A 24,444-nucleotide genomic window follows, 5' to 3' on the forward strand; every position below is an offset into this window, starting at 1 on the left:
CACTTGAATGAAGAACAGATACAGAGTTCAAACAGGGAAAGAATGTATTCTCCTTTGTCCTCGTCAGTGTCATTATGTAGTAGCCTCTTGGGCTGGGCGGGAGTTTTAGGCACAGGAAGGATGTTGATGTGACGGTGTGGAGGTGGGATTACCTGTCTGGTGATAGGCCAGTGAGAGGAGACTTCAGCTAAGGTTGTGGCTCATGTTACCATCCAGCCACCAGTGCAGTGTTGCTCAAGTGGCCGTAGCACATGATGAAGTGTGCTCAAGTTCTCACTTCCATTTTCCTTGGAGCTCCGGTCACTGGCTCATCACCTAGGCAGAGTTCATTTTAAAGAAGTGATTGCAAAAGTTAGAAGCATGCCTTCTCTGCAGGAATCCAGGAGTGGGTTCTCCTGAGTACTGCCTCAGAGGGGGAGGAGGCTCAGGACCCAGGCAAGGGACGCACAGAACAGTGCTACGGCTCCGTCCAACCACAGAACAGTCTTCTGTGTATCTGCAGCTGCAGGTATTTCCCGAGGGCAAGCCAGATGTGCTGAGAACATTTCCTTGGAGGAAAAATGAAAGAAACCGAATAGCTAGCTTCTTTAATGTCAGGCTGATTTAAAGAGACAGGGGATGCATTTGGGACATGACACGAATGACTAACCCCAGGATTCAACCAATTAGACAGGGGGAGAATTGAAGCTAAGAAAGGGGAGAGGAAGGAGGTGTTCTCAATTCTTTTTTCTTTTCTTCTTCCTAGCAAGAACCAGTTGAGTCATCTTTGGGGCTTAGTAATGGAGTAAGTGGCTTTTCTCCTGAGTATGCGGTCCTGACTTCAGCTATAAAAAATGAAGTGGATAGTACGGTGAACATCATAGGTAAACTGTTTTGACATCTTCTTTTTATACTCACGAGCAGCCTCTGAGGTCTAAACTCTGTACAAAAAAAAAAAAAAAAAAAAAAAAAAAAAACCCAGTAATCTCAAAATAACACAGTCAGTAAGAGGAGGTCTTGGAACGTGTCCAAATCCCAGTGCTAGCCCCTAGGTTTCAGAGCTTCCACAATGAGATATGAAGGTTTGTAGAGGAGTGAGAACCAAGAAAAGAAGGCCAGGCATACAAGCTTCCTCTCTGGTGGCTAGCGGTTAGCAGCACTTCATCAATCATGGCCAGCCATGTGGACAAAATGTCATTTGTTTAACTTGGGAGCCAAGGAGAGGAAAGACCATCTCTGTGGGTCCCCTTAGCATTGACCTTATGCACATCTGCCCAGAGGTGGCACACATTTCATAGGCCAAGAAACTGAGGCACAGAAACCCTCTGTCAAAGGACTGACTGGCTCAGTAGATTTGCAGAGACTTTTCCACCCTCGAGATGCAGTTCTGGGAATGAAGTAAACAGGGAGCGATCTGGGCTCTATTCCTACTTTTGTGGGGAGCGAGTAAACAGGCAAAGCCACAGGTAAGCAAAGGATCCTCATTTGTAGTCTGTGATGCAAAGGAAGAAAAGGGAGGTGACTAGGAATTACCTAGAAACTGGATTTGCATGGGTTGGGAGGGTGTCCTCAGAAGAGTGACCTTCCGCCATAGTGCCTGTGTGAGGAGGAGCAGGTGACATGCGGAGGCAGGCAGGATGCTGACAGAAACCCTACAAAAAAGCATCTGAAGGAACAGAAAGCAGCCAGTGTCACATAGTTTCAGAAGTATGGTGACTGCTCATGACATCCCCTCAGAGACAGCGGTTCTTTGATGGCTGTTGTCAGCTTGACCACATCTGGAATTAACTAAAACCCAAGCAGCTGGGTCCACCTGTGAGGGATTTTTTTCCTTAATTAAATCCTTTAAAACAAGAGGACCCACTTTTAATCCCGATTGTTTGAGGTGGGACAGTCCACCTTTAATCTGGGCCACACCTTCTGCTGGCAGCCTATAAAAAGGACATGGAAGAAGGAGGATCTTTAGTTTTTTGCCTCCTTGCCCTCACCCTCATTGGCAATTCCATTCCTTCACTGGCATTAGAGCCACTTTTTCGGGATTCTGGTACACACTGAAGAACAGCTGAGATATCCATGCTTATGGACTGAACAAATGCTAGATTCTTGGACTTTTCATTGGTAGACAGACCTTATCGAACTAGCTGGACCACAGTCTATAAGCCACTCTAAAATCCTTTATATGTGTGTATATACAAATATATGTCTGCATATATATATACATACACACACATATATATACATGTATATGTGTGTATATATATATAATTTTTTTCTGTTGGTTCTGTTATTCTAGAGAACTCTGACTAATACAGATTTTAGAATCAGAAATCGCTCTAGAACAACAGAAGTATAATATGCATTTTTAAAATATCTGGAATAGGCTTTTCAATATGGCAATACCTACAGTTATTGAGGCCTCTCCTGGGAATTCAAAGAATATTAAAAAGATGTGAACTGTTTTATAAACTGAAAGAGATGAGTGCATTTGGGTATCCTAATTCACCAGTTGTGAGAGGCAACAGATGTGGTGGCCCAGGATAGAAAACGTTTGACAGTTTATGGAAAAATAAGGAACATGATGATTGTTGAGTACCCCTAGTCTCTCTAGATCATTTAACAGTGGAAAATAATGAGCTCCGAAATAAATCTAACCACCGGTTAGTGTCTCTGAATAGTGTGCAGAACAACAGTGTAAAGCTGACCAGCTCCAAATGCACAGAAACAGCCTAAAGGTTTCTAAGTGTGCCCCGGTAGAGAATCGTCTCTCTGGCAGCCACAGAGCACAAGTTGCAGAAAACCAAACCAAAGGCCTCATTGTAAGGATGACTGAGTAACAGTGAAAATTCAAGTCCCAGTCTTGGAGGATGTTGGAGTAAGGACATTAATTGGTCAAGAACCGGATCCTGTAACTTGGGATGGAAATATGTGGGGAGACTCAATTGAAGTTGAGAACTTTGAGCCCTCAGGTTCTTGAGGGTTTATTTTTACCTGAGGTCTTAGTCTCTCTACCCTCAGCAGATAGACTCACACTACCCCCTCTGAAATTTTGCCCTTTTTACCTTTGACCAAGGAAATGAATCCCTCATTGTCTGCTAAACCAGCAGTAACTTTCTCTGAAAGAGATGCCAGCCATGACAATACTGTTGTCCCTCAGGGCCCACCAATACTTACCTCTAGACCTATAATCAGACTTAAGGCTAAGCAGGCTCCTAGAAGGGAGCCGGAATGTGTGGATCACAAGGAAGTGCACCCCATACACTACTAAAGAGTTTAACAAGTTTGCTGATCGTTTATGCAGAACTCTAGGAAATATGTGTGGGGTTTTTTGGGTGTGGGATAACGCAGGAGGAACATAAGACTGAGTTTATTGATACGGTCCCTCTGAAGGGAGGTCCTAGGTTTAATACGGAAGTTTGCTCAGTTAAAAGGACTGTGAAAATTTTGTTTGAATGGTTGGTGAAGCACTTGTCAAAAGATGGCCTATCAAGGAGGAATTGGAGACGGCTGATCTTCCTTGGCTTAGTGTTAATGAAGGGCTTTTACGACTCAGGGAAATTGCAGTGCTAGAGTGGACATGCCGTCCTTCACATAGGAAGGCCCGGAAGATGCGTTCTTCACTAGTCTTATGTAAGACAATTAAATTGGTGAGAGGGCCCTGGCATAGCTGAAGAGCTTTGTTTCCCTTTTTCTCGTGTCAGATCTTAGGGTTGGAAACACTACTGCTCAGTTGGATGAATTAAATGCAGTAGGTTTAATTGGGGCACAAAGGGGCACCGAATAGCCAGAGGTGAGGTGATTGTAGTTATCACCAGCATAGACCAAGCAATATTCATAGTGTCCTGAGCTATAATGGGCGATGCAGATAAAGTAAATTTTATAATTAGATGACTCATGTGGACTTTAGGTGCTGGCTAATCAATATGGTGTTCCCAGGCATGAAGTAGATAAAAAGCCCACTGCATTTGTAGTTACTATGTGTCAGTGGAAAAATTCTCAAACAAATGAAGGAAAGGTTACAATGGATAGTGGCAAAAGGCAATTCCAGCCTATAAACCAGTTTTCAGGCTTCAGCCCGTTTGCAGACCCAGAACCCTTGGAATGAAGCGATGGCCCCTAAGGAAGGATCTTGATAAAAGGAGTTAGTCTTTCTCCACTCCTTCCCCCCAGAAGGATATATGGCCTTTTACCAGGGTGACTGTAACGATCAGAAAGGAAACAGTCAGAATTTCCAGGGTCTATTGGATACTGGTTCTGAATTGACACTGAGTCTGGGAGATTTCAAGAAACATGGTAGCCCTCATGTTAAAGAAGGGGCTTATGGAAGTCAGGTGATTAACAGAGTTTTGGATGAAGTACAACTAACAGACCCAAGGGGTCCCTGAACTCATCCTGTAGTTCATTTCCCAGATCCAGAATGTGTAATTGGGATAGACATCTAAATAGACGTTGGTATGATCCTACACTGGTTCCCTGTGGAGTGAGGGATATTATGGTTGAAAAGGCTAAATGGAAGCCATTGGAGTTGTCTCCCCCAGGGGGAAATAATGAATCAAAGGCAATTTCCCATTCCAGAAGGAATTGAAGAAATGAGTGCCACCCTCCAGGACTTGAAATACACAGGGACGGTGGTTCCCACCGCATCTCCCTTTAACTCTCCTATATGGCTAGTGCAAAAGACACTGTATCATGGAGCATGACTATTGAAAACTTAATCAAGTAGTGACTCCCAATTTGTAGCATCTGTACTAGATGCGGTGTCCTTCCTTGAGCAGATTAATGCAGCTTCTTGTACATGGTATGCAGCTGTTGATCTAGCAAATGCCTTTTTCTTGGTACCTGTCCGTGAGGACCATCAGAAGCAGTTTGCCTTCAGTTGGCAAGGCCAGCAGTATACCTTTACGGTTTTACTCAAGGACATAAGAACTCTACAGCCCTGTGTCACAACTTTGTTCAAAGAGATCTGGATCATATTTCTCTTCCAAAAAAATATCACATTGGTGCACTATATTGATGATGATATGCTGACTGGACTCAATGAGCAAGAGGCAACAACCACTTTGGATTTTTCTGTAACACATTCTCATCAAAGGATGAGAAATAAATCCAACCAAAACTTCAAGGAGTCCAATGGTGTGTGTCATGTAAAGGTATTCTTTCGTAGGTGAGGAATAAGTTATTGCACTCGGTCCCTGTTACCAACAAGAAAGAAGGGCTGAATGTTATGACAGTTAGTGGGTCTGTTTGGATTCTTAAGACAGCCTATTCCTCATGTGGGTATGTTATTCCAGCCTGTATTCCAAGTGATTTGGAAAGCTGCTAGCTTTGAATGAGGTCTGAAACAGGAGGGGGCTCTTCAACAGGTCCAGGCTGCTTTACCCCCTTGGACCATATGATCCAGCAGGCTTAGTGGTACTTGAGGTGTCAATACTGTTTGGAGCCTTTGGCAGGCCCCTAGAGGTGAATCACAGAAGAGACCTTTGGGATTTTGGAGCAAGGCTCTACCATCATCGGCAGACAACTCTTCTTTCTCTGAGAGACAGTTCTTTGCCTGCTGTTGGGCCTTGGTGGAAACTGAATGCTTGACAGTTGGCCCCAAAGTTACCATGCAGTCTGAACTTCCCGTCATGAGCTGAGTGTTCTCTGATGCACCAAGTTATAAAACAGGGTGTGTACAGCAGAAATCTGTCGTCAAATGGAAGTGGTATATATGTGACTAGACCTAGGAAGTCCTAAAGGCACAAATAATTTACAATAAGGAATTGCTCAAACACCTATGGTTTCTACTCCTGTTACAGTGTCATCTCTTCCCAAGCATCCACATAGAGCCTCATGGGGTGTGCCCTATGATCATCCGAGTGAAGGAAAGAAGACTAGGGCCTGATTCTACACGCTATGCAGACGTTGCCCAGAAATGGACAGCTGTAGCATTACAACTCCCTTTCTGAGACAACCCTGAATGACATCAGTGAAGGTACATCTTCACAGTAGGCAGAGATTAGGGTAGTCCCCATGGTCATACAGTTTGCTTGGAAGGAGAAATGACCAGATGTGAATTGTCACTGATTCATGGGCTGTAGCCAATGGATTGGCTGGATGGTCAGGGACTTGGAAAAGGCAAGGTTGGAAAATTGGTGAGAAAGACATTTGGGGAAGATGTGGCTAGATCTCTCCAAACGGGGAGGCTATGTGAAGATACTTGTGCCCCATGTAAATGATCTTGAAAGGTGACTTTGGCAGAGGAAGCTTTTAGTAATCGAGTACATAGGATGACCCATTCTGTGGACAGTCAGCCTCTTTCCCTAGCTATCCCTATCATTGCCCAGAGAACCCATGAATAAAGTGGCCCTGGTGGCAGAGATGGAGGTTATACACGGGCTTGACAAGGACTTCTACTCTCTAAGTTTCACCTGACTACAGCTGCTACTGAGTTTCATATCTATCATCAGAAACCAACACAGAGTCCCAGATACTACACCATCCCCTGGAGTGACCAGCTAATGACCTGGTGGCAGGTTGACTACATTGGGCCCCTTCCTCTGTGGAAAAGACAATGCTCTGCCCTTACTAGAGTAGCTACTTATTATGGTAATGGATTTGCCTTTCCTTCATGTAATGCTTCTGTCAAAACTACCATCCATGGATTTACAGAATACATCACTTTTCTACCACCACAGTATTTCACATAGTATTGCTACTGATCAAGGAATTTAACTTTACAGCCAGAGAAATGTGATAGTGGTACCACAATTGTGGTCCACTGGTCTTACCGTGTCTCCCACCATTCTGAAGCAGCTAGCCTGATAGTTAAAATGGCCTTTTTAAAAACACAGTTGTAGCATTAATTAGGTGGCAGAAGTCTGAAGGTCTGGGCAGGATTCCCCAAAGGTGCTATATGCTTTGAATTAATGTCTAAGATATGGTACAATTTTCCCATAGCCAGGATTCAGAAATCAGAGGGTAGACAAGGTAGTTCCACTCACTGTCAACCCTAGTGACCCATAAGGAAAATCTTTACTTTCTGTTCCCATGGCCTTAAAGTCTGCTGGCTTAGAAATTTGTGTTGCAGATGGGAGAGAGCTCCTGCCAGGAGCCACAACAAACATTTCACTGAGCTGGACTCTCAGACTCCCTTCTGCCTACTTAGGGCTTCTGATGCCCTTAAACCAAGGCTAAGAAAGGAATAACATTGTTAGGAGGGGTGATTGATCCAGATTACCATGGGGAAATTGGATTGCTCCTCCACAATGGAGGCAAGAAGGATTATGTCTGGAGTGTGGGAGATCCTTTAGGGCATCTCTTGGTGCAACCACATCCTGTTATTAAAGTCAATAGGAAGCTACAACAACTTAATCCAGGCAGGATGACAAAGGGCACAGACCCTTCAGAAATGAAAGTATGGATCACTCCTCCAGGAAAAAAGCCAAGACTTGGTGCAGGTCTTGCCAAGGGTGGAGGAAATACAGAATGGGTAGTAGAGGAAGGTAGTTATAAATACCAGCCAAGGTCATGTGCCCAGTTGCAGACATGAGGATGATAACTGACAAGAGTATTTCTGTCATATTTTGGTAAGAAGGCATTTGTGCATATATCTGAGTTTTCTGTCCTTGATTTCTTTATCATGTAATTTAACACCAATTAAGAGCATATCAGTGGTCATAGTATTTAAGTTCTGAGATCCCAAAAGAATGTTCGTTAAGACACATTGCCACCTACTGCAAAATACTTTAATAAATTTTAGTATGTAAATACTCACTTTTCTAACAATACTTAACATTTTATTTCTAAAACAAAGTATTATTTACCTTTTGTTTTAGATAAGATATAAATTTTTCCTTAGTCGGAATTATTTTACTATATTTTATTATTAAAATAAGTTTTAAATTTAAATATATTTTATCATATTTATCTCTTTCCCAAGTCTTTTTACATCCCAAGTTTGTGGTTATATAAGGGATAATTATATCATAATTATGACCTGGTTAAATATATAATACATTTGTCATTATATGTATGATAGTCATATCATGTTATGTATAATTATGAGCTGGTTATTGTTTTCATTTGGAAATTAAGCACGACATAAGATACGATTTCATGTCAAGTTAACTAGGGGTGAACTTTTGGTGGTTATTCATGGCTTTCAACTTGACTATATCTGTAATGAACCAAAACCCAAGTGTCTGGGTACACTGTGAGGGTTTTTTTCTTAATCAAATAATTTGAAGTGGGAAGATCCATTTTTAATCTGAATCTCTGATATGGAATGATGCACCTAATCTAGCTCTTTTGAGGTGGGTATGTTCACCTTTAATCTGGGCCACACCTTCTGCTACCAGCCTATATCAAGGATTGGAAAAAGGAAGATTCTTTGCTTGTTGCCTGCTTGCCCTCACTCTTGCTGGCAAGTCCATTCCTTCACAGGCATTAGAGCCTGCTTCTTCAGTATCTGTATATATAGAATGGAATATACTGTAGATCAGTTGAGATATTCAGCCTCATGGACTAAGCAAATACTGGACTCTTGGATTTTCTGTTGGTAGACAGCTATTGTTGGGGTAGCTGAACCATAGCCTGTAAGACACACACACACACACACACACACACACACACACACACACACACACTTTCAGTTCTGTTGCTCTAGAGAACCTTGACTAATACAAGTAGGCAGGGAACTTAAGTAGATCATGGTAAATAAGAAAGTTGGATTTTATTCAAATTATTGGGAAGATGTTTCAAATTGAGATTTGGGGGCTGTCAGCAGTTAGGAGTGCCAGCTGCTCTTTAGTGGATCAGAGTTTGGTTCCCAGTATGAATGCTGGGCAGCTCACAGACACTGCCTGTAACTCCAGTTCCAGCGAATCTGAGATCCTCTTCTGGCCGTTGGGGATACCTGCAAACAAATATGTGTGCATATGGATAGACAAGACAGACAGACAGACACACATAAACAAACACACACAAACAAACAAAAATTTTTTTACATTGAAGCATAATATGGACAATAGAATGCCCCAGAGCAAGCACTGTGCCTTCCGATTTCAGTCAAGTGGGTGGGAAGCGCATTGCATCCCAGTACTATCCTGCTGAGAGGCTATGATAAACAGACTCTGGCTGGGTGCACCTTATAAAGCCAGAGGCCTGGCAGGGAACTTAGCTTGAATCTGGACATAGAATCCAGAGTTGAGGCTGTGTGGCCAAGGGATACTTAGTAGTCTATAAAACTTTGCTTCAATCTGGCCTTCTGATGTTATTGAGAACTTGAAAGAACCAACAAAGATACACCACGCCTCTCGTATAGGTAGTTTTCTGTCGAATTCTTAGCTGCACACTGACTGACAGGAGGCCACAGCCAGAAACTGTCTGTATCCATCATCCCCCTAGATTTTGGAGATTCACCCCACTTTTGGAGGTATCCCCTCTTTCCTGCCTCCTGCCCCTGTGAAGTAGCATCCATTTCTGTCTCTTCCTATGGGGTACCAGGTAGCTTTCTTAGTAGGCAGGCCTGGAGAATTTACATATGCCTCTTGGAGTCCTTAGAAATACTTCTCCCCCAAACTCCAGACTCGGTTTCTTAAGACACACCTCGCTTTGAATGTGTTGGATGGTTCTGGAGTTTCCCTGCATTTATCGGGTGAAGTAAGCCTCAGTCTGCCAAACCACAGCTAGCGTTGTACCGTGGCTTTCTGTGATCATTTGTAATGCTAACTTACCTGCTTTTAATTGGCAAGTGATCACTATGAATTTATAAAGGATGCAGTAGGATGCTGTGATCGATGCACACACCATAGGGACAATTAATTCATTATGCTAGTGAAAGCATCTGCCACCACATCGACATTTTCTTTTTGGGAAGTTAGGAGGGTTTTTTGGGGGGAGGGGCTTTTTTGTTTTGTTTAAAACAAAAATGAATTCTTCCAGCCATTTGGGAGCCCCCAGTGCAGTATCACCAAGGCTGGGAGCATGCAATGCTGAAGACCCCGACGAGTCACTCCTCAATGCTAACCATGCTCTGCGGCCTTGGGGCAGCAGCTTCCCTTGTCCCTCCCTCCATGACTAGCCTCCATTGATTACCTTCCTCTCTGTTTCCAGTGAGATCAGCTTTACTTTGATTCATGCTGAGACCAAGCAGTACTGTTTTTCTGTACTTGCCTCAGTTCACTAAGCAACATGTCCTCCAGCTCTATCTTCCTTTTCCTTCCTTCCTTCCTTCCTTCCTTCCTTCCTTCCTTCCTTCCTTCCTTCCTCCCTCCCTCCCTCCCTCCCTCCCTCCCTTTCTTCCTTACTTTCTCCTTTTCTTTCTCCTTTTTTTCTTTTCTTCTTGTCATCTTGGTGGTCTTCAGTATGTAGGATTTCTGACCATTCTTTGCCCTTTTGCATAAGGTTGAGTCTGGGGGGCAAAGACAGGGTTCCCGAGACCATCACCTGCTAGATGAATGCTTCTCTTCCTGGTCTTAATAGTGACCAGGAAGTCAATAGTTAACAGACTTAATAGTACATTAGCAATGAATAGCCGCAAAATTAGTCAAAGACATCTTCCTGTTTAGCTGGTTGCTGTTATAAAATGAGTCATTGAAATGAAATAGAACCATCATGTAGCTCACTGGATGGCCCATCAGTGCCGATGTTTGTCATGTTATTCATTCAGACTTTAAACTTCAAACAGACTTGGCCACATTGCCTATAGCAAAGTCCCACACATGCCTTATTGGCCACCTCGGTCTTTGAGGCTTGTGGATAGAATGGAGAAACAAGAAATCTGGATCCATGGCTATGGTGGATTCTGAAAGGCTCTGTCTCTTGACCTCAAAATTCTCTTTATTTATGAATGACACCATTTCTCACTTCCCACTGACTTGCTTCAAAACCTGGGTTGCATTTCAGTTTTGTATTTTGGCCCCAACACAAGGTGATTGCGCCATATGTTGATGAAAGTATGAGAACTGGAAGCTGGGATGGGCTACTTCATTTTATAGCCTTTAGAGTCCAGGATCTGGACTGAAAAATCACTGAGTTCAGTGGAGATTAGCCACTGATACACTTTCATTCTGGCCAGACTTGGCTGGTTTCATAAGTGAAAACTATGGGGTACTGTTGTCCTGACAAAGGAACCCTTGGTTAGTGTCTACATACATATACGCATGCACGCACACACTCATACAATGTGTTTCCCAGTATCCATGTTGGACAGCTGACAACTGCCCTTGTGACTACAATTCCAGAAAGGTTGGCATCCTTTTCTGGCCTTTGTGGATATCTATTTGCATTTTACACACTGACAGGCAGGCAGACAGGCAGTGTAAACGGTGTGATGTATCCTTGCGAACTGTGTCTTCTAAAGTTCCCTTACCTCTGAATGGTTAAGTCACAGGGTTAGCGCCCAGAAAAGTGTCCCCATTTCTCTCAAAGGGCAGAGAGCCTTTTTCTTTTCCTTAGCATTGACTTTTGCTTGGGTGTTGGGTGACTTCTGTGTGTAGGACATGTCAAATTGTTCTGACGGTGTCCTGCTGCCATCCTGCCTGAGGTACCAGAGCTGCTGCTGAGCCATATGGAGTGGATCTGCGGGCCAGACTAGGACGCTTGCAGGATCCTCACTCTGCCCAACTCGTGAGGCAGTGCTTTCTCTGCCCCTTTGTGTTTCTTGTGAGAAAGGAGCCCCACCCTTTGATAAGGCAAAGGTCACAAGAAACAAGGGGCATTATTCACTCTGACGGGCATAAATCAACCTGGATGCAGGAAAATTAGGAAATAATATAGGTTATCTTAATTTTAGCTACTCAAAACATACCTTAAAGGCCTGTCTTTTCTGGCAGCTTCTTCCAATTTGATCAGCTTTATGTAAAGCAAAGGTTGGGTTTCAGGAGCCTTTTAATCTTTCCCTTTTCTTCTATTTCTGAGTTGCTGGGGAGTGAATCCAGGACCTTGTGTACGCTGGACAAACACTCCAGTACTGAATTACACAACCTTAGCTTTAAGTAGTGTTTTGTTGTTGTTGTTGTTCTGTTTGTTTTAAGCTGAGTCTCAAAATCTAGAAAAAAGTTAATCAACAGGAAACAAAAGGAAAATACAGTTTGTTCTGTTTGGCAGCTTGGGCCCCCAGGTCTGGGTCACACAGGTGGGACAGTCGCCATCTGCTAATCAGGACCCATAAGTGGTGGGGCTTGGCTGCTGTTTTTCCAGAGTTACGAAGGTTTTTTATTAGAAGGCTGGCGTTTTTCCATGAGGTTGTCTCTCCTCCTCTCATTCCCGTTCACCTCCACCTGTTGATAATTAACCATCAGGTGCTCCGCCCTCATCCTTGGGCCCTCTCTGTCTTCTTCCGTTTCTGACACTGTTTACAGTCAGACTTTGCTTCCCACCTGACTCTGCTTCCATTCTCCCCAATTCCTGCTTGTTCTCAGTCACATGGCGATCTTTTTCCTTCTTTTGAAACTGCCCCTAGTACCATGTTACCATTGCCTCCAATGCAAAGCACACTGGAGTCTCCTTCATGTCTGCCATCACCTGTCCTGGCCTATCAGGTTGGCCTATCATGTGCAGACCTGTGTTTGAGCTTGAACGGGCCTGAATAGTCCAACAGTGTGTGGCAAGCTGTAGAGAAGGAGGTTGGTGGGAGAACTTAGGACTAAGCACCACACCTAGACTCTCCCTTCCTGCTAGCCTAGCACCCCTGAGCCGCTGACTAACCCTGCAGAGTTTTACTAGGAGGCCCGTGTGCTCTGCTCTATGCAATAGCATGTGATGCTCTGTGCCCTCTGGTTGACGAGTCCCCTCTGTACCAGCTAAACTGTTGCTTCTTCTTACACCTGCCTCAACTACTTGAGGTAGGAGTAGCCTAATGCTACCATAAGCCAGATAATAGCCCTGATGCTAGCTACCCCAGACAGCTGACCCAGGTTAGAACTCAGCCCTGGCCTTATGTTCCTAACCACGGTGTGACTCTTTCTCTCCCAACCTAGTAGTGGCCACATTTTACAAAGAATGATTGCTGTATTTGATAGAGATGGGGCCCTAGATTAACACTTCAACGGCTTGGATTCTAGACCTACTTTTACAGTTTTTGATTCATACTCCTTAAAATCTGAGACTCAGTGTGCCTTAGGGGTGCTATCGCTGTGAAGAGACAAGAAACAAATGGCAAATAGTTGGGGCTGGCTTACAGTTCAGACATTCAGTCCATTGTCGTCATGGCATAGGAAGCATGGTGGCATGCAGGAAGGCATGCTGCTGGAGAGGGAGCTGAGAGTTCTACATCTGGATCAGCAGGCAGCAGAAGTCTGTGAGCCACTAGGCCTGCCTTGAGCTTCTGAAAAGCCCCCAGCCCCTAGTGACACGTCCTCCAATAACTACACCTGCCTCAAGAAGGCCATGCCTCCTAAGAGTGCCCTATGAGCCTATGGGGTCCATCGTTATTTAAACCACCACACAGTGTATATGTGAGTCGGAAGCAGCGCATACTTTATTATCTGTAAAATGGAAAGGTACAGTGTTCTAGAAAATGAAGGTGAGGCTAGAGATTCCACTTACTCCATGGAGTTGTGAGGATCAAATAAAACAGGCAGTTGATCACTCTCTGTTTGGAGGGGATATAGGATGATTGCATTTTCAAAATCAAATTAACATGCATCTGAGTAGGAGAAGTTTCTCCCTGTAGGCTGTGTCAGAGCAGCGGGGCCAGTATTAGCAGTTTTAGCCCTCAAACTTTCTAATACAGTTTTTCTTATAGTGTGATGTGGATCGTCTGGTTTTTGCATGCACAGTCAGTAAGTTCATCGCGTGGCCCTGTAGCTACCTGGTAACCCTGGCAATTTACCTCACCCCAGCCTTTCAGCCTTTTACACTGTAAAATGATGGGAGCAGTTCCCCTCAAGGGCCTTTCTGGTTCCAATAGTCTCTGCTTTAAGGCAGTTCATCTGAAGCCTGAGAGCTGCTTTCTCAGACGGGGCCTTACACCAACTCAACAATTCTTAATAAAGCAAGAATGACCTTTTAAGCAATCAAACCGGTCTGGCCATCGCTAACTGGCTATGAATAATAATACTGTTGGGATCCTTAGCAACTAGACTCTGATAAGGTTACATTCCCGGAGGGTGACCTTGCATGAGGGACTGACCTTACTCGGTTGGACAAGCTTGGTGGATGTCTTGCTTGCTGACCCAGTGGACAATTTCTGGCACCAAACAGGAAGCCATTGAGAAGAAATTTCACTGTTGGCCATGAGTCCAAGATTCATTAAGGTGAGATTTGAAAGGTTTTGTCTCAAGAGGGCTTAGTAAGAAGAGCTCAGTTTGAACTATCTGGGCTGCTTTTATGTAGGGAGTCCTTGCCACAAAAGACTTGAAATTTGGAGCCAAAGTAAGGCTGTTCTTAAATCCTGTCATGTTCTAGCCGATGGCCTTTGCTTGATAATATATATGTATATATATATATATACACATACACACACACACACACACACACACACACACACTGTCTAAAGTAAGGGTCATAACTGCTGTGTGTTTTCCTTATAGGGTTGGGTTGGGAGGCTTTTCAGAGGTTGTGCTCCAAAAGTCGGATTTTATTGCTGTTTTTCAGTCATTATCTAGCACTAGTTACTCATTATCTAGCACCTAGAGGTGCCATGGAAAGAAGCAGATGACTGATAGCACCTACACACACCCACAGAGCTTCTCAGATGTGGGGGTTCCCCTGTTTCTATGGAGGGCCTGCAGTTGAGAGTTGGGACGTCTCCAGAGGGCTCTCATCCTTGAGTGGATGGAGGACCTCACCTTCCTCCCAAAATAGCACAGACCTATGTGGGAAGTTTGGCCTTAGAGATGATAATTGTATAGACTATCTAGTTCTTAGCCCCAGAAGGCAGACACTTAGCAGTCTGTCCTAGTAGCAAGTGTTCAGGAGCCACTAATAATTTAAGCAGAGCTACTTGTCTGCGTTTACTCTCAAGTCATGTACATTAAATGAAACAGAAGACAAAATTAATTCCTTTTAGGTGTACAATTCAACATTTTACCACTGAGTTAGATGCCCAGCCCCACGATTCTCCCATGAGTTTACAGAAATGCACTTGGCTGTGTCACTAGTACCAAGCAAAAGCAGCAACAAGACAGAATTTTCTCATCCATTAAGAATGTTTTTAACCCTAACTCGTCATAGCAATATAGCCTCTTGGGTCTTTATCATTTTGGACAATTTAAGTGAGCCCACTCGCTGTAAGTCTTGACATTTGCTAGAAAGCATTGATTGGCGTGCCCCATATTTGCAAGTTGTTCTGAACTCCTGAAAGACTCCTTGCAGCTGCCGAGTCTGGAGTCTGGATCCCTTCACTAAATATCTGTCGATAAAGAAGTCGGTTGAGCTTCTTTGCTGGTGCCAGCCATGAGCATGGGCCATGATGGAGTCCAGGAAGGGCTTAGAGTATCTCTCAGCTCTCGAGAGATGCTGTACATACAAATGAAAGGTCAAGAAAAGCCACATAGAGTTAACCAGAAACCGAGGCAGAAAATCGGGATGTGCTACAAGCTCATGCAGTTTTGGGCTGAGCTCCATTTGCAGGGTGTGAGAAATGCTTAGGTCAAATGAATCTGTGGGTCGGGCTCAGGAAGGGCTCTAGGAAACAGGGCCGTCTGAGCAGTGCCCAGAACTCACTCAGCTTCATCTCTTCTAGTCCTACCTTATTGAAGCCTTTGGTTTTCTAGTTGGAAAAGAGTACTTGTCACCCCCAGCTTGGATGTCCCTTTGATTTTGTCCCTTGCTTTTTCCTTTTCCGTGTTCTCTGTCTTCTGTTCTCACCCAAGGTGGTTATTTGCTGGCCTGCCGCCCTCTAGACTTCTTACAGACCTGATCCTTGTCTCCATTGCGTCCTCCCTGCCCCTGCCAGAACCAGACAGCAGTCTGTGCTGAGCAGGCACTCCACCTGTCTGAGTAGCTTGGATAACTAAGCCGGGCTTTGTGAGGAAGAGAACAGAGAGAAAGAATACTCCTGGGAGAACAAAAGGACAGAAGCAATGGATACCTGAGCTGGGCCATTGTTTATAGTCCTAGCCAGCTTCCTGCTGCTGTTCTGTTAGGGGTGACAGCAAAAGGAGGAAGGAGCTTTGGTACACTGCAGTGAAAGGGGCTTTGATTTAAATAAAGTTAATTGTAGGACCCTAATTCCATTGTTCTGTATGCTTCATGCATCTACTGTACACACACATACATGCATGCACATACATTTGCACACATGCATGAACACATGCATGAACACACACATGCACACAAACTCATGCACTATATACACACACACACACACACACAAAAGCCTACATAGACACACATACACACATACATGAAAACATACATACACGCACAAACACATGTACACACATACATACAAAAGACACATGCATATGCATATACGCATCACACATACACACAAATATACAATTGCATACAAAACACATGCACACATGCATATAAACACAAGTATATACATACAAAACACACACACACACATCCCTCTGCTTGGTTTTTCTCGTCACCTACCTACTTTGTAGGACTTTCTATAGGATAAATACTGCCATTTTCTTTGTTCCTGTTCCTCTTTCATTCCCTTTGCTTGAGGGGCGGGGCAGAGGAAACCTGTGAGTTCAGTGTCCGCACTCAGAGATGAGTGAATTACATAACTGCTCCCCAAACACCATACATTTAAGTATAAAATGACTTTGGTCTCTGCCTCCTATATATGGTTTCTCTTTCATCTCTTTAATTATTTCACTGCCAACAAAATGCAAGCAGTATCCAGTTTCCTTCCATTCTGTGTGCTCTGGCATTCAGTGCTTACATTGTCACCATGGTTCCTTTTCCCAACCTCACTTTACTAAAGATCCTATGAGTTCCCACCATCTCTGGAGCTTTCCATGAGTAGAAACCAGACAGCAATATCTTTACTGTCCTCCGATAGCAGTTAGAACAGAAAGTTCCTTAAGATTAAATCTGCCTGGGGCAGGAGAGATGCTCTTCCAGAGAACCTCAGTTCAAGTCTCTGCATCCTTGCTAGGAGGCTCACAAAGGTCAGGGCATCTGATGCCTTCTTCTGGCCCGTACAGAAACTTACACACACACACACACACACACACACACACACACACACACACACACACACACACACAAGTGCTCACATGTGAGCATATGTATCTATGACAGTGTCTTACTATGTAGCCCTGATCGACCTGGAACTCATCTTATAGACCAGCTGGCTTAGAACTCAGATCTTCCTGTGTCTACCTCTCAAGTGCTGGGATTAAAGATATACACCACCAATCCCAGAAAATGTAAATGTTTTAAAAATGCTGGGGCTGAAGAGATGGCTCTGTGGTTAAGAGGGTGTTCTTCTCTTGCAGAGGACCTTAGTTCAGTTCCCAGTACCTATGTTGTACAGCTCACAACTGTCTGTGCCTCACTCTCCAAGGGAATATGAAGCCTGTAGCTACTGACGGTACTTACACTCACATGCACACATACACTTAGTAATCAAATAAATCTATTTAGTGTTCTAAAATTTACAAATAATCCGTCAGCCAGAGAGATGATTTGAGTGGCAGAAACCAGAGCTGCTGACAGTTGATAATGTTTTTAGGGAGACTGGATGGAGTGTGGCCTCTTTTGGCAAAAAGTGAGCATTTCGCAGTTGGAGAAGGATGGGAAACAGAGAGGAACAGAGCGCTGTGCAGAACCACACTGTGAGGGCTCAGTGTGGGGAAGTCTTTCTGCCCCTCTGTGACCCAGTTCCTTTGTTGGGACCAGGATATTGATGCTTCATTCTGATGACAGAAATGTTCAAACAACCTCAACTGCTTAAGAACAATGTTGATTATGGCTGCCTCATGCTTTGATGACCTCTGGAAAACTCGTTAACACCCAGCTTACTTCTCTTTTACTAATTGCAGCCAATTTCCAGGAGCATTTTATTCAGTCTGCCGTCAACAAGAGTATGCGCTCGCTCAGTTTTGTTCTTCTTCTTCTTTTTTTTTAAATTAGAACATAGCACCAGAGTCATTGAAATTAAAGATGTAGTGGATTTTCATTATTTACCTAGAAGAATGGGCAAAATAAAAATGCTAGCAACACCAAATGCTGGCAAGGATGCAGACACATTAGCTCATGCTGACACTGCTGGGGAGAATGTGAAACATGCAGCCGCCCTGGGAAATCCTTTGGCTGGTTCTTGTGTAGCTAAACATGGAATTTCCATAAGAGCCAGCAATTACACTCTCCGATGTTTATCCCAGTGAAGTGGAAACATGTTTGTGGAAAACTTGAACACAAATGTTCACAGGAACCTTGCCTGTACTAGGCAAAGACTGGTATGCACCCGGGCATCCTTCGAAGGATGCCCGGCTAGTTAAAACAGATGGAATATGTTCTCCAACAGTCTGCAGTACTTAAACAGCAGACTATATACACCAGCAATAGAGAGCCAGCTATGGCTGCACACAGCCTGGTGGCTCACTGGGGAATTATACTAAGTGCAAAAGCCAAGCTGAGTGGATCGCTGTATGGATCTATTGTATAACATCTTTGAAATGACGGAAGTGACAGAAAAGTGGACTAGATTGATGACTGCCAGGGACGAGAGACAGGAGGTGGTCAGGAGGGGACTGAAGAAGAATAGTTAAGGTTACAGAGCTACAAAGGCACCTGCGGCCATGACGTCAGTTTGACAGCTGTGGTGGTCGGTACATGAAACATCATTGTATGTGATAAAATGACAAGGAGACACATGCACTCACCATACACCAAGGAATCCAGGTAGTGATGTGGCAATCTGACAAGATGGTGGATTGTCATTCTTGTGGTGGATATATTAGATTCACAAGGTGTTGCCTGAAGGAAACTGGGTGAAGGATCCAGACAGGATCTTTCTGTATCGTTTCTTACAACCATATATAAATTGATTATTGTCCCCAAATAAAAATTTTATTTCTAGTTTGTTTACCTCTTGTTCTTTAATTATATTTGCATAAAGAGGCAGTTTCAGACCGAGCTTAATTAGATTCATCTTATCAGTGTTTGGGCAGTTAATGCTATTATGATTCGTTAGAATCAGGGAACCACTTCATCTTTCTGATGTTTTGGACAGTCAGCTGTATTCAGATCAGGAGAAAGTATGAGCGGGGCTTCCCCTTTCCAATCCGCCAGAAATGGCTCAGTGAGTGTATTGTTGTGTCTTTGCCTTCCTGTGAAGGTTTGACCGTGTCTGTCTAGACCCCAGAATCCTGAAAACAAGTGTAGCATCTTCCTGCAGAACAACAGCAGAGAACAGAAGTACATTGTGTGTCAGGCACTAGGATAGCTGGCCTGAGATTGGGTCAAGATGCAGCCTGAGGTCTTGGCTATGACCAGGTTGAGTTTGAGACTCCGGACACTGTCCCCAGGATGTACCATCCACAAGCACGCTGGGGACACACCTGGGCCAACCCGTTGCAGATTATTAACAGAGAACTCAAGTTTGGTTGTCAGCTTCCTGGCAGGTGGCACGGGGAGGTGTGAAATCTGAACCCCAGTTGTCAGCCTGCCTGAGCTGAGGAAGGTTTTCTGTTTTGGGAGTGTGGTGTAATCGTGATGTCAAGAGACTCTGAGGGATGATGGTCTCCTGTCCTTTGAAGTTGTAGGACAGTCCCATCTGGACAGCAACATTGAAGATCAAGAGATCGTCACTAACCCGCCAGACATCTGCCAGGTTGTAGAAGTGACCACTGAGAGTGATGACCAGCCAGTCAGCATGAGTGAGCTCTACCCTCTACAGATTTCTCCTGTGTCTTCCTACGCAGGTAAGGGGAGTGGGGTGTGTGTGTGTGTGTGTGTGTGTGTGTGTGTGTGTGTGACTTGGAGACTGAATGGGGAACAAACTACAAGTCTAGCATCACCCTGTTTTACCACACCACAGGAGATCTCTGGTCCGTACGAGAATTACTACTGTGGAATTAGTCTTACTCTTATGTTTTTGTCAGTGTCTTGGGACACTTTGGTTAAAAGATGCACTCGTGGTATTCCTTTACTTGATTGCCCACGATAATGGTTCATCTAGGTCTACAATAGCATTTCCTGAGATAAATGCTTCGTTGTCATCATAAACATACAACAAAGGATATACTGAGAACTGGCAGGGACCCAGAAAGAGCTGGCACGTAGGAGTTAAAAATCCACTCTACTGATCTATTTGTCCAAGTTAACAGAATTTGGCAGGCAGAGTGGTTTGATGGAACATTGATTTTATTTAGGCAGATAGGACTTCAGAAATCTTTTCTAGAGTTTCCATTTGTGCAAGTAAAAGAATTTTTTTCAAGGTCACCGGGCCAACAAAGTGTCCTGGCCAGGACTAGAACTCAGTCTTCAGCTTTGAGGTCATTGCTAAATCCAACCCGTTTTTCTGGCTTTTCTTGCCACTTCTACATATTTTCCCCTCCTTCCCTCTCTCCCTCCCTCCCTCCCTCCCTCCCTCCCTCCCTCCCTCCCTCCCTTCCTCCCTCCCTTCCTCTTCCCCTCCCTCCCTCTTCTTTCCCTTTCTATATAGGGCTGCTTCTAGTTGAACTGAACTCATTTCTACTTCTCCTGGGTACAGGTCCTATCACTGCAATCTAAGTCCTGACAGAGTCGCAGGACTAGAAACGAACTGAGAAAATGGCGGCTCCTTTTGCCATGGGCATTCCGTCATCTTACACTTCCTGACCATCTCCGTTTAAGCTTTTGGAACTCAGTCACAATTAGAAAATCTAACTCCCGAGTCACTGTTATTGCTTGCAGCTATTAAAACATAAAAAGCAGAGGCCAGGGCATGGGAAAGGCCAGTCAGCTCCAGCAAATGGATTGCCTTCTCCCTATGCTTATTTGCCATCTCTGGAGCCCACGTGATGGTAGCACAGACTCACATGGCAGAGTTCATCCCAACATCAGGTATTTGTAAATTACCAGCAGATAGATTAACCTCGTATTCCCTAACTGTAGTCATCCAGTGGCCATGGACAAACTGGGTTTACCTGAAAGGGGGGCTGGAAATGAAGAAGAGATGGGTGGGGGGAGGTGATAGAAGAATGAAACCGAGACAAGGTTCCGATCAAGGCTTCAAGTTTAATATTCAGCACTGCGTTTATATAGGGCAAGCCCACAGACCCCATCCATTGTTTCAGTTGGACTATGTTGCAAAGCAAGGTCAGTGGGCAGTCTATTCTTCTAAGTTTCTGTGGGAACTTGCATGTGCAACCAAGGCAGGTGACTCCACCAAGGTCAGTAAGGTCTATTTCGGCAAGCGTTCAAGGTCTGTTCAGCCTGCTCAAGGCTGGGAGAGGCACACCTAGCTGCCAGGTTTCTTTTTTATTTGTTTCCTGAATTGTGGTAAAATACATATAACACAGGTTTACCATTGTTAACAAGTTGCTGCCAGTCATTTATTTATCAGACATAGTTTGAACTCTTATATGCGTCCATCTCTTTATGGTCTTTGCTAGGGTCTAGTCACTCTCTCCTTTGTTGTATGTTTACGGTGCTCTGGGAATTGTGCTAAATGCCTGTAAGAACTGGCACTGGTTGGCTGGCTTAATTATCAAAGGAATAAATGTCGTTTTCTCCTTTCAAAAATGAGGCCTTCAAGGCTAATGTGAGTCTAGGAATGAAAAACTAGTGACGTAGTGTCTGATGTTCTTAACCACACAGCCCAGTGCTACAGGGATCACAAGCTGTAGTCTCATTTGACTGTCAAAGGACCCACCAGAGAGGGTAGACCCAAATGTTCATGCTAAGGCTAAATCCATGGCTTTCTTCTAAGTCACCTGCTGTTGTCGTGGTTAAGCAGGAGTTGGGGCTTGACAGGGAGGGAGCCTTCATGTAGCCGGTTTACCTGTCGTATGAGGTTTCCTTGGTGATTTTTGAAAAGACCTGCTTGCTGTTCTGAGGGCAGTGGCATTCCACCTTAGCAGAGGCGTTCTGAGAACAGCTGATGTGTGTAGAGAGAAATAAAAATTCCATCATGCATTCTGGGACATTTGCATAGATTTCCAAGGAAGGGTTTTGGCTCCGGAGTGAGAGGTAACATGAATTTCTGGGAGAGCCCAGCTTCCTAGCCTCCTCTTTGGTTCATCTCTTGTTTCCATTGCTGGAGGTCTCCAGAGTCTTGTAGAGGAAGCTTTATTGGAAAGGGCCAAAAATCTTTACCTTCAGTTCTTCCCTAGACTCGGAAACGTGATGGAAAGTTCTCTGCTAGTTCAAGTGTTGCAGCGAGAAAGTTTATAACATTCTGTAGCTGTCTCTTCTCATCCTTTCATTGTATGGCCATCAGTAGCATCGGCTGTCTGCTGGTTGCTCACGGAAGAGTTCCTTTGTGCGGACTGTTCATCCAAACATCAACCACCTCCCTCTGCCTGTTCAGGGAACAGTGGTTTGCATTTGGAACCTGTTTCTGACTATTCGTCCTCTAGGGAATCACTGAAATACAATCCGTGGATCACTAGGAGTATCTCAAAGCCACGTTCAACTTTGCAGCTCTGTCTTCTGATGTCTGATTTAACCGTTGGGGTGACAAGGAGTTGAGACAGTGTCTTTGGGTGGAAGGAAGTATTTGCATCAGATAGTTTAAGATAATAGAAAAATTCTTTAACTGCTAAATTTTCATAGTGCAGAAGTATGTTTCAAAGCCCAGCCTTGAAGAAGCATAAGGCATAAGGCATAGTCACTTTGTTTGTTTGTTTACTTACTTGGTTTTGCTGTGCTGGAGATCAAAACCAAGGCTTTGATGTGCTAGAGAAAGGGCTCCACCACTGGTCTACCCAGCCCTCATTATATTTTGATGCGGCCGTATGCCTCATCTTTTTAGGATCTAACTAGATTGTTGGTGGCTTAGTAAAAGAAAGCCATCATGGTGATTCAGCAGCGAGGAGGTGGAAAACGGGTTTGAGTAGGGAGCATAAGAATTAATTGGTTGTATAATCAAGAGAAAATAGGCTGTGTGGGCAACCAGCCACCATCCTTCCGGGAACCGTATGAATGTCGTAATTGAGGCAAAGGTGTAGCGGCGTGGAGACTAAAAACACACTGATTTGAGTAACTGAGCGATCAGTTACATCTTCCATGTCAACATAACTGAGGAAATTATATGGAAAGAAATCAATGGTGATTGGATTTGGTGGAAATAGAGCCTTCCAGAAAATATATATCAGATATAACATAATACAATAATGTGTTCCATGAAATACATCCTCTCCTCTCAGGGATGTTCTTGAGGTAACTATGGCAATATGGATTCTAAGGCGGATGTTAAGAGTTGGCCTGAAGTGGCAGATTTCTGGAATTGTTGCTCTGGGAGAGCCCGTGAGGTCATCTGTTCCAAGTCCTGATCACTTTCCCCCCTTTTAGCTGCTTGTTGAAAAACGGGCCGGAAAGGTTAAATCAGTTATTTGTGTGTCTGCTACTACTGTGTAAATATTTCAGCTTATTCTGACCACTCTTGCAAAGTGACTTCCATCATCTTTATCCCATTGTATTGGAAGTCAGTTAGAAAAGTATCCGAACTAATAAAAGAGGGAAGTGACATAATGCACACTGACATTTTGGCAGTCGCATCGATCTGGAAGCCTCGGCTACAGCGAGCTCATTTGTCATGTAAAAAGTCATTCTGGAAATGGTGGACAAAAATCCAGAGAACGGAAAGGAGGGCTTGGAGCAGACTATTCAGTGATAGTTATTAAAAAGTGCCATTCATCTGAAATCGAGCCTGAGGAAACCCTGCACCTCTGAGGCCGAAGGCCCCTCAAGGCCACCTTCTCAAAAAGAATCGGCGTTAGAGACTGGTATCTTAGCACGCTTCACGCTGCTGTAACAAAACATGCGAGGCAATCTGTTTTAAAAGAGATAAAGACGGTGGCATGGCTCACAGTTTCAAGAGATTTCAGCTTGTAGCTACTTAGCCCCATTGCTTTGGGACTGTGGTGGAACAGAACAGCGTGGCTAGAACCATGTGGTGTGGAGCAAAGCTGGTCAGACCATGGTGGATGGGAAGGGGAAGAAAGACAGGAAGGAGCTGGGGGCCCCATGATCCCCTGCATAGGTGTGAGTGAGATGGTCTCACCTCTTACAAGTTTCCAACTCATCCCAATGTCACTGTCACCTAAGGACCAGATCTTCAACGCACCAGTCTTTGGGAGTCAGTTAAGATGCAAACCCTTATGCCCAGCTCCTGATGTGGCGAGAGGTTCCATAAGCACACCAGAGACCGTTGAACTTAATTTAGAAATGATTCTCTCCAGTCAGTGTCTGTGTCCACGGGGCAGACAGAGTATGCGTGTCTTTACTTAGCCGAAACTTTATTCCTCCAGTTGAATGCTGGTACTCACAGGACATTAAGGTTCTTATCCCCTTCCAGGTATATTCAAAGTCTTACCAAGGAGTTTAACCTAGCATCTAACTTCCAAAGCTTCCAACAATTATGGACTG

The 24,444-nt window shown here is 44.2% G+C and overlaps 1 protein-coding gene and 1 long non-coding RNA gene across 10 annotated transcripts in view; one reads left to right on the forward strand and one right to left on the reverse strand.

The window, feature by feature from the left end:
- The window catches only part of Irf2 (interferon regulatory factor 2), a 107,714-nt gene that overhangs the window by 78,301 nt on the left and 4,969 nt on the right, over positions 1–24,444 (forward strand). For 7 of the 9 annotated variants that reach the window (NM_008391.4, XM_006509288.3, XM_006509289.4 and 4 more), the window contains exons 6-7: positions 746–863; positions 19,629–19,793. In NM_008391.4, coding sequence (NP_032417.3) covers positions 746–863; positions 19,629–19,793 — 283 coding nt within the window. The remainder of the gene's footprint in view (positions 1–745; positions 864–19,628; positions 19,794–24,444) is intronic. The other 2 variants (NR_152560.1, XR_001778407.2) reach the window with 1 other exon arrangement.
- Positions 8,656–12,352, reverse strand: Gm39170. The gene is made up of 3 exons (XR_870416.3): positions 11,768–12,352; positions 10,266–10,369; positions 8,656–8,872 (listed from the first exon to the last, which is right to left on the reverse strand). It is a non-coding gene; the product is annotated as a predicted gene, 39170 (long non-coding RNA).

This window comes from Mus musculus, chromosome 8, assembly GCF_000001635.26.
Source record: "Mus musculus strain C57BL/6J chromosome 8, GRCm38.p6 C57BL/6J".
NCBI classification, from domain to species: Eukaryota; Metazoa; Chordata; class Mammalia; order Rodentia; family Muridae; genus Mus; species Mus musculus.